General features: G+C 36.6%; 1 protein-coding gene across 1 annotated transcript in view; it reads left to right on the forward strand.

The window, feature by feature from the left end:
• The window catches only part of GRIP2 (glutamate receptor interacting protein 2), a 276,423-nt gene that overhangs the window by 221,983 nt on the left and 40,439 nt on the right, over positions 1-14,001 (forward strand). The window contains exons 13-14 of the mRNA XM_070936883.1: positions 2,218-2,363; positions 5,527-5,607. Of these exons, the coding sequence (XP_070792984.1) occupies positions 2,218-2,363; positions 5,527-5,607 (227 nt within the window). The remainder of the gene's footprint in view (positions 1-2,217; positions 2,364-5,526; positions 5,608-14,001) is intronic.

Genomic DNA, 14,001 nt, shown 5'->3' on the forward strand with positions numbered 1-14,001 from the left:
ACTAATAAGGGAAAGAAAATGTTTTGGACTCAGACAACCAAGATATAAAGCTTTTAAATTTTCAAAGTACTCTATTCTTGAGCTAAATCATATATTGGTTCTTGATTTTTTTCCCCTATTGATTAGAAATGCAAAAATGTTTAGACAATGTTGCTAGAAGCTCAGTTCAAATAATGGATCCCCCCCCAATCTGTGAATGGTACATCAGAAACACTCAACAGAGAGAGCTGATCCTGTGTTTCTCAAATGCTTCTCCAGCCTTTTCATTGTAATAGCTAAATAGGAAGATCTTTATACATAAATAAATTCTTTTCTTTTAAAAGCATTAAGATCTACCCAGACATTTATAAATTGTGGCATTTCCATGCGGTTTGCCAGAGTTGCACATTATTTTTTTTTTATGATTTTCAAGGATAGTCTTCCCTCATTTTAAAATCCTGCCCCTGGATTTTGCAGTGGTTCCTATGCAACACCTCTCTGTTCCCATATTCTGAGGACTGCTACATCCATCTATTTATTGTTCAGTTTATTTCTAAAACTGGCTTTGCCTCCTCTACTCAGAATCTCTTCTTATGGCTTGATTCTTCCTCACTTTTTTAGTCCTCAACTTATGATCTGTCATTCAAAGTTATGACAGTCTCGAAAAGGGTGCTTTATGGCTCATAAAACTTCCTCCCTCCCTCCCTCCTTCCCTCCCTTCCTTTCTTTCCAAAAAGTGCCCATCTCACTATCCAGAGTGATTTTGATCATCATAAAACATTGCGCCCCCTGTCACATGATCACACTGATGCCACATAGCAATGGCTCAAATTTACTACTGTCGGTCCCTGGCAAAATGCACCCATTCAAGAGAATGGATTTGCTTAATGACCACATGATTCACTTAACGATTGCTTCAAAAATGGTTTTAAAAAATCAGAACAAGTCACGTGGATCCCTTGACTTATAACTGCAGTGACTTTTGATCAAAATACCAGTTCTAGTTGTGTTTGTAAGTCAAGCCACCTGTAATTCTTTTTGGTTTTTCTTCTGTTCCTGTTATCCCAAGACTCCAAATGCAGAATTATCAATACAATAAATGTAAGACAACATTGTATAAAAAGTGTATCTTAGGGCAATACAGTACTGACTTGGAAGTTGAGTCATGGCAAATGGACTTCTTTTCTTTTTTGGTTTGAAACGTTTTGCTGCTTATCCAGGTAGCTCTTCAGTCTTATATATAGAAAAGCACTAGCTTTTCAAACTATTAAGGAACACAAGGGTATATTGGGCTTCAAGGGGGAAAATAGGAAGGAAATAGGAAGGAAAAAAAAGTTAGCTGATTTGCTGAAGCACTGAAGTGACCTGAATAAGCTGCAACTTGCAATACTGCACATATCATGTAGCTTTTGGTGTCATTAGTCTGAATGACAGTGGGGTCAGGAATGGCTAATTGGATTGCTGTAAGATTAAAGTGTGCTTCAAAACAGCTTTTATATAACACTCAAGTTAGTTTAATGTATCTTTGCATATGTAGAAAATCATGGAGAAACTATGTAGAAATAGTTATGAAAACAAAAGCATGCGTTGAACCCAGGAAGTAAGAGCATTAGAAAGAAGCTCAGATAGATTCCAACCTAATTCACTGCGGTAGAAGAGACACGGTGGCTCAGTGGCTAAGAAGGTGAGCTTGTCGATCGAAAGGTTGGCAGTTCAGCGATTCGAATCCCTAGTGTCGCGTAATGGGGTGAGCTCCCGTTACTTGTCCCAGCTTCTGCCAACCTAGCAGTTCGAAAGCACATAAAAAATGCAAGTAGAAAAATAGGGACCACCTTTGGTGGGAAGGTAACAGCGTTCCGTGCGCCTTTGGCATTTAGTCATGCTGGTCACATGACCAGGGAGATGTCTTTGGACAGCGCTGGCTCTTCGGCTTTGAAACAGAGAAGAGCACTGCCCCATAGAGTCAGGAATGACTAGCATGCATGTGCAGGGGAAATCTTTACCTTTACCATAGAAGAGATCGGGAAGGGAAAGCCCTATCAGACTTTGAAGATATTACAGGTCATCCATTCACATGTGTGAATCCTCTCTTATTTGACTGTCTTAAATATGTATGCTTTCATATTGGATTCCCCATCAGTCTTGTTCTTTGATGTCATGGGAAAGGGGCTATGTAGTCTTGATAAATGACCTTTTCTCTTGGCTTCTCCCAACCTCCTTCATCACTCTTCATTAAAGGTGTGGCCTTCTACAAGTTGGAGACAGAGTACTTTCCATCAACAGCATTGCAACTGAAGATGGGACAATGGAGGAAGCCAACCAGCTGTTGCGGGATGCAGCACTTACGAATAAAGTTGTGTTAGAGATTGAATTTGATGTGGCAGGTATGGATATTTTTTTCTGCTTAATCCTGATTTTCTTTTTAATTACGTTGCTTTGTTTTCAATATAATTAGCAGCAGCATAGAACAGTAGATGACCAGATTATTTTTAGTGTCCCAGAGACCAGACATGATGCATGATCTTGATGTATTGGACAACTGCATATTGATTTCTGAAGCCAGAACCAATGTATGCCATATATAAAATTCCAAATATGTATTAACAGTTATGTAGAAGTACATTAAGAGAAGTCAAGTAGGTCTACTTAAGGGAAAGACAATCAAATAATGTCAAAGCAATGTTTTGAGCAGATAAAATGCCAGAATTCTTCAGATGGTAGATAGTTTGGTTGGAAAGTACCTCAGACTGGTAAAATTTATGTTGATTAAAAGTAAGTTGTTTGTGAATAGTCTGATTCTGTCTAAAAAAGCTCACTCGTTTTTAGGAGAAGTAAGTAACTTTTTCCAAATTTCTGATTCAGATCAGTTCACCGGGCTTAGGAATGAGATAAAGTATACAGGTAGTCCTTGACTTATGACCACAATTAGGACAAGAATTTCCATTGCTAAAGAACGGAGTAGTTAAACAGGTCATGACCAATTTTACAATCTGCTTTGCTGCAATTGTTAAGCAAATAACTAGTTAAGTGAATCGCACAGTCGTTAAGAAGATCCAGCTTCCCCCATTGACTTTGCTTGTCAGAAACCAGCTGGGAAGGTCACCAATACACATAACCCCAGGATGCTGCAACTGTCATAAATACATGCCAGTTGCCAAGTGCCTGAATTATGATCATGTGACAATGGGGATTGCTGCAATATGTGGATTGGTTGTCTCTTTTTTCAATGCTGTTGAAAGTTTTCACAGTCACTAAATGAATATTTTTAAATGGAGGACTATATCTGAGTTTGACTATTTGACTATATTTAAATTGAGGGGCATGGTGGCTCAGTGGCTAAGATGCTAAGGTTGTCGACCGAAAGGTCAGCAGTTCGGTGGTTCGAATCCTTAGTGCCACGTAACGGGGTGAGCTCCTGTTACTTGTCCCAGCTTCTGCCAACCCTAGCAGTTCGAAAGCATGTAAAAAATGCAAGTAGAAAAATAAGGAACCACATTTGGTGGGAAGGTAACAGCGTTCTGTGTGCCTTTGGCATTTAGTTATGCCGGCCACATGACCATGGAGACGTCTTCGGACAGCGCTGGCTCTTTGCCTTTGAAACGCCCCCTAGAGTCGGGAATGACTAGCACATATGTGCGAGGGGAACCTTTACCTTTACCTTTACCTATATCTGTACTTTCATCTATCACTGGCAATATTTATTATGCCTATGCATATGAAATACTCCTTTCACACACTACTACAAATTTCTGGATGAAGATAAGAGATGATGACCACATGAGGTTTCTTGAGAGCCTGCAATTTTATCTGGATCTTCCTGATTTTAATTAGCACTTTTACAATTGCACTATGTTGTAACTAACAAAGATGGAAAAGTGTTATTCAGAGTCAATTAATGTGATTGTGTTTAGGTATAGGAGACACCTGATGTTACTGAGACACCTATAAAGCTCCAGTTCTCTTTTCAGTAAATGGGAACACATCTGGCACAGAATGTTACCGCAGCTTCTCCATTCTCCATGTCCTCAGCTGCTGGCCCCTTTCAGGCTGCTCCTGTCACTAGATAATTGTCAAAGCACTGATGTGTCTATAGTTGTAAAACTAAAAATGGCTAAATCTCGGGAGGAAACTAATAACTTCTTACTTAATTTGGTCTTGTTAAAACAACTGGGATTTTATAGAATAAAATTATAATTATAGTATAAAGTCATAGAATCTGAACTGCAAAGCCCTAAAAACTTTTTTCAAATTGGTGAGGCCAAGAAAGGGAAAAAGATATCACTTGCAGACAACTTTTTCTTTCAGAAATGATGTAAATTAGACCATTTGTCTCTTAGATGCTGATCTACAAAAATACTGAATATATTTAGACAGTTTAGGACCCACCATGTCACATATAATTTTAAATGTACAGGTAGTCCTTGTCTTACAATTTGTTTAATAGCCATTTGAAGTTACAATGGCACTGAAAAAAGTGACTGATGACCATTTTTCATATGTACAATCATTGCAGCGTCCCTGTGGTCACAGGGTCAGAATTAAGATGCTTAGCAACTGGCATGTACTTACGATGGTTGCCATGTCCTGGGGTCATGTGATCATCTTTTGCAACCTTCTGACAAGCAAAGTCAATGGGGAAGCCAGATTCCCTTTACAGCCATGTTACTAACTTTAACAGCTGTGGCAAGCAGAGTCATAAAATGGGGCAAACTCACTTAACAACTGTGTTGCTTAGCAATAGAAATGTTGGGCTCAATTGTCATAAATTGAGGGCTACCTATAAATGTCATCTGTATTATATTATTGATCACTTGACTGTACTGGACTAAATACAGTAAGGAAATATTCATTAAGACACAACTTCTTTTGAACTATCAGAAAATATTACAGAAAACATAAGGAAGCTTCATTCATTATGATCTTCCCATTAATTCTGCCCAAAAAGTATTCTATCTAACAATGTTCTGGAATCCAACATGATCTGTCCCAATTGTCTTGCAGGTTTTGATTCCAATGACAGCAAATTCTAGTATGAATAGGAAGGTGTGCATATAGGAAAGCCACTGAAAACTGAGAAGTGACTCATGTCAGTGATCTTTATTTATTTTTATTTTATTTATTATTTATTTGTCAACAAGTACAAGGAAACAAGAGTATAGACTATAGACATGGACACATGAAAACATTTTGGCACAAATAAAAGGATATACTGTAAATGAGCAAAAGATAGCCATAAACAAATAAAATGAGTACATATAAATGGGGACATTAGGACAGGGACGGTAGGCACGCTGGTGCGCTTATGCACGCCCCCTTTGGGACCTCTTAAGAAACGTGAAGGGTCCACAGTAGACAGTTTAAGGTAAAAGTATTTCATCAAATACTTTTTCCAATGCCAAAGTAAACTTTGTGCTACACTTTGTACTTTGCACTAAACTTTGTACTTATCTTCACATATTGGAAATTTTAGTACAGGTAGACAAAGCAACCAACCCCATGACCCTCTGGTTTGATCTTGCCCTTTTAATTGGTCTCCTTGTTCCACAGAATCTGTCATTCCAAGCAGTGGTACCTTCCATGTGAAACTACCTAAGAAAAGGGGTGTGGAACTTGGGATTACTATCAGTTGTAAGTATTTCTAAATTACAAGCTACATTTGGCATTTTCTTTTTGACAAGAGAACGTTCTGGAGATAACTTTCTGCACTGATTTTTTTTTTTCAAGGCACATTTGCTCACCAGGTCAGAGTCAGTTCCCTCCTAGTGATTGATAATGTCTTCTAATATCATCCAAACATTAATATAATATAACTGTAGCAGTAATGAAGACAAGCTGTATATTGGCTTTACAATGTTGGGTGGTGCTGTTAAATCTCCCCTGCCAAGATTTTCTAAATCGTGTTCACAAGAACTCCTAAGAGTTTCAGATCAATTTTAGTGGTGCTCATTTCCAAATTGATAATAACTTTTTTTAAAGTTAGATTTATATTTTGCTTCTTTCTAGGAGTCCCAAGGGTTCATGTGTTACACTTCTTCTTCCAATGTTCCCCATAACAATCTTGTAGGATAGGTTCAACTGAGGAAGTGTAATGGGCCCAAAGTCACCCAGTGGCCTTCCCAAGTGGAGGCAAAACTTGAATCTAGTTCAACCCTTTAATCACTAATAACAGTTTAACTACACCATACCAACTGCATTGTTTTGAACCAATGCATACTATTTTCTGAAATTGATTTGAAATTCTGCCCTGCTTATATTCCCTATTTTAGACAAATTTTAGGAAGTACTAGGTGCTCCCTAAAATTAGTGAAACACCATTGCATTATATTATATTCCCAGCCTCGCAGTGTTGGTAGGATGGAAAGCAGTTTCTGCTAAAATACAGCTCTGAACCCAAGTAGAAATTCCTCTCTGAGTAGCAGAGTTGTCACTTCTTATTTCCTAACTCACACATTCTGAGGGACATGTAATTGAATGGATTATAAAACAAATGTTATGCTTTAGAGTGATGTTCCTGTTCAGATCATCAATTGGTCAGCTCTGCTATCCGAAAGAATATTCTGTTCTTCTCCCATCAGTATTCTAACTGCAAGTATCTGTAGGCTATTTCCATGCATATGAGAATTTTCATGTACACATTTATTGGTATTTCTGCAAACACTAATGTTTCCCAAGTATCACTGAAGCTTCCCACTTCTTAATGAATAATGGTACTTGTATTATACTAGGATTGGAATCTGACGGATGACAACTTCTGTTAAAATATACAACGGCACTACAAAATGATGTACAGCATTTGAAAACATAGACTCAATTATTACTAAAGAACCTTTACCCCAATAATACATATGTTTAACTGAGAATCAAAGAAGCTGATTGAAGGTTAAAAAAGCTATGAATAGATTAAAACACTTTAATGAGAGCTTTGTTGCAGTAGCTTGTTCAAGGTCTGCTTGGGAGAGGTATAATTGAAAGTTATAATTTTCTCCAGTAATCATCAAGGCCTTTCACCCTTGTAATATAATGTGTATAAAAGTATCTGAATTTATCACTGGGTCAAGGGAATTCAAATATTTGCTTTTCATGTGACAAAGCTTTCGTGTAATAATGTCAGATTTCCATAGGACATAGTATATTTCAGGGGCAGGAAAGTCAGCTGGGGCTTTCAGCTTTCCTGGATGATGGGCATGAATTCCTAACCCCAAGAATTGAACAATAGCAACACAAAATGGATTTTCTCTCATTAAACTGGACTATTAATCAAAAATCTCTGATCCTTCTCAGAGGTCTTGGGAGGTTTTCAAATGAAACTGGTTGCCTTTAGAATTTTAACCACTCAAAAGTGAACACGTGTATTTGTTCATTTGCTGTTATAGTTGAGGATATTAAAAAAAATTGGAGAATAAATGGATGCAGTTTGATTTAAAAGCCTTAGTAGCGTCTAAACATATTTTCATTTACAATGTTTACTCTTGAGCATTCTTGAGCAGTAATTGATTTATATGCAGACTGCTGTTCTTTTGTAATTTGAACCTTAAATGTATTTTTTCCTTTGCATATTTTTCCTCAGCTCTTCAGTTTTGGGGGGAGGAGGATTTAAAATTGTCCTTTCCAGTCTGATTATTTTTCTTTTTTGAAATGTGATCATAGTTGTGTTAAACTTGGTTTCAGCGCATACATTTCCCCAGTGCTTCGTGTTTCAATCAGTAGTGGAAGATGTTTTATGACTGGCTATGTCAATGATGCATGTGAATTATACGCTCAAACCTCTTCAGGGGGAAATCTCCCCCATCTAAGTCATTATACATTTTAATAAAAACTGGGCATGCGTATAGAGAAATACCATCGATCATGTCATGAATCAGAAGCTGTCTGTCTTCCTGCAGACTGTGAAAGCCTCTCTTTGAGGCAGGATATTAAATAAGAGCATCAGCCATTTTGCCTCTTGTTTGGGGCTAGAGGTGATTTCGGTAGCTGTAATGGGATATGGGAATGAGTTTGGGAGGCAGAGGGAAGAGCTGCAACCAGGGGAGCAGTCCAGTAGTAGGTTTCACTTACCTTTGCTACCATTTCGGAACTGTGAACGTGCATGTGCACATGCTTGCTTTGCTTGCGCGTGGCTCTTCTGCGCTTCTGCACTTCTACGCATGCGCAGAGCATCCGTGATGAGGTCCAGGTGGGTGTGTGGAGCCTCCCACTGCTGCCGCTACCGGTTCTCCCGAACTGGGACAAACCAGTAGAAACCCACCACTGGAGCCGTCAGATTACAGGTAGCTTAACTTGCAGAAGGAATGTGGGCATTGGTAAATGTCTCAGAAGAGACCCTTCCTAGTTTCTTGGGCTTTAAAGGTGACGGAGGAGACTTACAAGATTGATGTCAGCCTTACAAGGTAGTCCAGAGAGGACGCACACCCATGTGAACTCATTCTACTTTATTGTGTGAATTTTGCCAGTACATTTCTCCCCCATTGCCATTCATTCTGCAAGCTACGTTTCCTCATATCTGACTATTACCCTGACTGCAGCTCTAAGGTCACTCCCACATACCATTAGAGTAGCTGAAGTCTTTCTTTGGATAGGAGTCTCTTGAACTCTTGTGAGGTTAATTATTATGGTTGATCCTGCATGTCTAGTAGGTTGAATTGTGACATTGAGAACCTTGTGAACTTAGTTAGTATAATGTGTGAAAAGGGGAAGCCTTTCTAGGCAACAATAAAAAAGAAATGAGTGGTAGAAGGGCAACTTTATTGGTCACTGAGACTCTTTTTACTCATTTTGTCAAGATAAGAAGGAATGATAGGATTTAAGGAAATTTTAAATAGAAATATATATAATATATTTGTAAGATATATTCAAAAGCCAGTTTGGTGTATTCTCCGATTTTTTTTCTCTTCAGGAATATATTAATTTCTAGACATGTGACATCAGACTTTTTTTAAATCAACAACTGCCTAAGCCTAATGCTTTTTACATATAGAATTCTGTTTATGTCGAGAAACATTTTAAAAATCTTTTTGAAAAATAGATTTATTTTTTTTCTTAACATATAAATCTATGCCATCTATAACAAGATTATTTACAAACTCATTTAATCTTTCCATTACCATATAATCCATCCTTAATCTACATAAAGTCAAACAAGGAATGAGGTGTTACATTTTGAAGGATTTCTGAGTCCAGCATTTCTATTCCTTAGCACTATTGGTTTTTTTGTTTTGTTTTGTTTTTTACTAAATGGAAGAAAATATAAATGAAAGCTGTTGATTTTTCTCTAGTTTCTCCAAAGTAATTAAATCCAAGCTACAAAATAAGACATCTTAAACTTAGGTTGGGACTTGGAATACAAGATTATGTCCTAAAAAATGTGGGTGGTGTTTGATTCCCTTTGGTAGGCAAAACAAGACAGCTGTTGTTTGGCACAAGATTTCTCTGTGCCTCTTGCTTGCTGTGAGCAACAAATTCTAAGTATATCTTGCAAATATAGTATATCATACAGAGAAGAAGAAACCAATAAAGGAGAATACTTGTAGCTCAGGATTGACATAAAGGATCCTTGGTGCTCTCTGAGCTTGCTTGTTTTCTTGCTGATGGCTCTTTGGTAGTTTCTTGACTGGGGTGTTGTTTACTTGACGTTGGTCTAAAGTTAACCTTGGAGTTAATCTTTGCTCATCTGGGTGCTGATTGCTGGTGGAGAGGTTCTGGAGTCTTTTTGATCTCTTTTGGGCTGGTTGATTGTCTCTTTTGCATAGTCTATAGATGTTGTTAATGTCTATGTGTCTATTGATGGCTGATTTGTCAGAATGACAGGATTCTAGAAATTCCCTGGCATTTTTGGACTTGGCCTGGTCTAAGAGAAGAAGAAAACCAAGAAGGAGAACTTGTAGCTATTTTGTTAGCCGCTGTTATGTGTATGTTCCTCAGGTTACGGTTCTGCTTTCTAAATTTATTAGTATATTTGTTTTTTATTTTATTTTGTTGGTTGTACGTTTAATATAGTTATATTACTATTTTGCACTCTGTTTATTTAAATCCTATGAATTATTATTTCAGTGAGATCACACCTGGAATATTTGCATCCAGTTTTGGTTACCACACTATAAACAAGATGTTGAGACTCTAGAAAGAGTGCAGAAAAGAGCAATAAAGATGATTAGAGGGCTGGAGGATAAAACATATGAAGACTGTTACAGGAATTGGGTATGTCTAATCTAATAAAAAGAAGGACTAGGGGGGACGTGATAGCAATATTTGAGGGACTACCATTAAAAAGAGGGATTAACCTATTCTCAAAGTCAGTGAAGACAAGTCACAAAGTAATGGATGAAAACTAATCAAGGAGAGAACCAGCTTAGAAATAAGAAGAAATTTCCAGTCAGTGAGAACAATTAATTAGTAGAATGGCTCACCTCCAGAAGTTACGGATACTCCATCACTGGAGACTTTTAAGAAGAAATTGGATAGCCATTTCTCCAGAATGGTATAGAGTCTCTGCTTGAGCAGGGGGTTGAACTACAAGACCTCCAAGGTCCCTTCCAATACTGTTATTCTGTTAAGTGTATGTAACTAGCATGATGGTCCCTGACTTCAGTGGATTGAGAAATAACTAATACTAAGGCTATGATATTTCCATTTATTCTTAAAATACACACTTCCTCTGATAAAAATTGAGAGATTCAGCTTTATGGCCCTTAGAGAAAAAGGTTAGCTCACTTTGCTTTAATACTTAGTTTATTGGAAATATGGCTATCACCTTTTCGGGTTACTGCTATCCATTGAAATTGACATAGATTGGGTAAAATGAAGAACTACCATACATCTCAAGCACAAATTGTGCAATATCAGCCTTGCTATAAAATGACTAGATGCCTTCAAAGCCAATCCAAGACATAAGGAAGTAAACTTGTGTGAACAGCAAAGCCAACAGCTTGCCAATGAGAATTTAATTTGGCTAATCAGATCTATTAGGGTTAATTGAAAGCTAATTGACTGCTGAGCAAACCTTTTCCCCCTTCAATTTAGGAGAAAGTGCTGCTTTGTTTCTGCATCTTGGGAGGAGTGCTGCAAAATTATCAGTACCATACCAGATTATTTTTCCCCCCAACCTTTCCTTGCAAAATGTCTTCTATGTTTTAAATGATAAGCTTGTTTTTGTAAACCTTCCTAATTATATGTGATCATTTTCAAGTAAATTAAATTATTACCAGTTTTGTTGAAGCCTGATCTGAAAACTTTAATTATCACAATGCACAATAGCATTCTAGACCTATACTTTAGATCTAAATTAAATATCAGTAAGCCTATTTGAAAACGGTAATTCACATTGTATCTGTAGATGATCCAGATTCTTCATTTACCGTGATACTGGTGGGTGGGTGTGTGCGTACACACACACTGTTTGTTCACAGGAGATTGTAGACTAACTGGCAATCACGTGTATTGTAACAGAATAAGTATCAGCAAAATTTGGACTTCTGATTTATAGCTATGTTAATTGGAGAACCATTCTTTAAAGCGAGCATGAATAGGGCTCTTTTATGAAGAAAAGCAATTGGGATGATCTGCTGTTTCCATCTTCTTTGTGCAGCAATTCATTTTCTAAAAAAAAAAATGCTGAAAGTACATCAAGTCACTTTTATTTATTTATTTATTGGTTCGATTTATATGCCGCCCTTCTCCGGAGACTCAGGGTGGCTTACAATGCATTAAGCAATAGTTTTCATACTTTTGTATATACCTGCTTAGTAGGGCTTTCGACCCCCCCTAAGTGGTGTTCTTTTTTATACAAAGTCAGCTTATTGCCCCCACAATCTGGGTCCTCATTTTACCTATCTCGAAAGGATGGAAGGCTGAGTCAACCTTGAGCCTGGTGAGATTTGAACTTGCAGTAATTGCAGGCAGCTGGTGCTACTTTAACAGCACCTTAGTCTGCTGCGCCACCAAGGCTCTTGGTATATTATATTTTGATAAATATAATCATTTACAATAATGATAATCATTATGTGGATTAGGTAAACCAGATTTTTCATGAGTTCTTGTTTCCACATCTCTCTCACTCTCTCGCTCTCTCACTCTCTCTCTCTCTCTCTTGAGGATTTTAACATGGTCATTTCTGAACTGTCTGCCTGTGGCAGCACCCAGACAGGAGTAAATGAACGCTAATTTTCCATCTCTTAGAGTATATTACATTAAATGTCAGTGACAGTTCTGAGCAGACCCACCTTTTCTTCTCCATATTCGATTCACTTTTTATGAAACAATAAGAAAGGGGAACTGATGCTTGCCAAAATACATTTATCCCATGGGAGATGCTATGGCAAAACTTCAGGAAACCTCAGTGGATAAAAGATGGCTCTTTCATCTACAAATTCTGCTTTCTAACATTTCATTGTGAGTTAGATGTTCCCTTTGGGGGGAATCTTTTGGGATCTGTTTCCATCGAAAGAGAGCTAAGAGAAGGAGGTATTCTTTTTTTTTCTTTTTTTTTAAATAATTTTTTTTGAATATTTTACATTTTTAAAACCAAAAACATAACAGAAAAAGACCAAAAAAATGAAAAAAGAAAAAGAAAAGAAAGAAAAAAAAAGAACATACACATACACCTAACAGTAAAATACAAAACATAAATAACAACATTATATGATATTTTACAACTTTCTACATCGACAATTATCTTTACTTTTGAATTCAATCTTCCTAATCATTCTCTTATTCTTATGTAACCATATTGAGCATTCTTATAAACTAAATTGTTATATATACTTACATTAATAGTTGTATATGTACTTACACCCTATTTATTAACATATTTTATCCTTACCAGTATTCAATACTCTTATATTCCAATTAATCAAATTTCAATTTACATTCTTATTTCTTGTTTTGATTTCTATTTTCTAGCAATGTATAGAATCTATTCCACACTTTATAGTAGTCTGAATCATCTCTTTCTTTAATCTCCATTGTCATTTTATCCATTTTAGCACATTTGAGGATCTTTTTAATTACTATTTCTTCAGGTAGTGTATTGATCTGTTTCCACATTTGTGCCAGAGCAATTCTGGCCGCCTTTAGTATATGCAATATTATGTAGTACAAACTTTTCTCCATTTTCTTATCAATCATTCCTAGAAGAAACAACTCCGGTTTGAAATCAATCTTTTGGAGTGTAATCTCTTCTAACCACCTTCTGGTTTTATACCAAAAATTTTTAACACTGGGGCACATCCACCACATGTGGTAGTATGTTCCTAATTTATGGCCACATCTCCAACATTTAGGTGATAGGTTGGAGTACATTTTTGCCAATCTCACTAGTGATAAATGCCATCTATAAAACATTTTATAGCTGTTTTCTTTATATGTTACTGCCATAGTCAATTTATAATTTTTTCCCCCACAATTTTTCCCATTTTTCCAATTCTATAATGTGTCCAAAATTCCTAGCCCAACTTATTATTGTTTCTTTGACTGTTTCTTCTTCCAATTTATATCTTAATAGGTAATTGTATATATTTGTAATCATTTTTGTCCCCGGTCCTAATAATATTTTATCTAGTTCCAATTATTCCCCGTTTATGTCAAATTGTTCCTTAACTTTTTAAAATCTAGTTTTGATTTGTAAATATGGCCACCATTCCAGATTTATTCCTTGTTTTTTCATGTTTTGTACTGATTTTAATTCTCCTTTTGTGTCTGTGGAGACATTAATGTCACAAATTAGACACAATTCGGAAATAAAGGGACTAAAAATTAAATCATAAAATATAAGGTCCAAGCATTTGCAGACAATTTGGCATTCATTATTGAGGAACCTTTAGAATCTGGACCTACTTTATTACAAGATATAAACCAATTTGGCATGGTAGCAGGATTTAAAATGAATAAAGACAAAACTAAAATATTGACTAAGAATTTAACCAACAGATAGAATGAAGAACTAGAGGAGAAGTTGGGAATTTCTAGAGCAAAGAAAATTAAATATTTAGGAATTTGGCTATCGGCTATGTACTACGATAAAGAGGGATA

The sequence above is a fragment of the Pituophis catenifer genome, unplaced genomic scaffold (genome assembly GCF_029215685.1).
Source record: "Pituophis catenifer annectens isolate HBS135680 unplaced genomic scaffold, rPitCat1.0.hap2 SCAF_2, whole genome shotgun sequence".
Classification (NCBI taxonomy): domain Eukaryota; kingdom Metazoa; phylum Chordata; class Lepidosauria; order Squamata; family Colubridae; genus Pituophis; species Pituophis catenifer.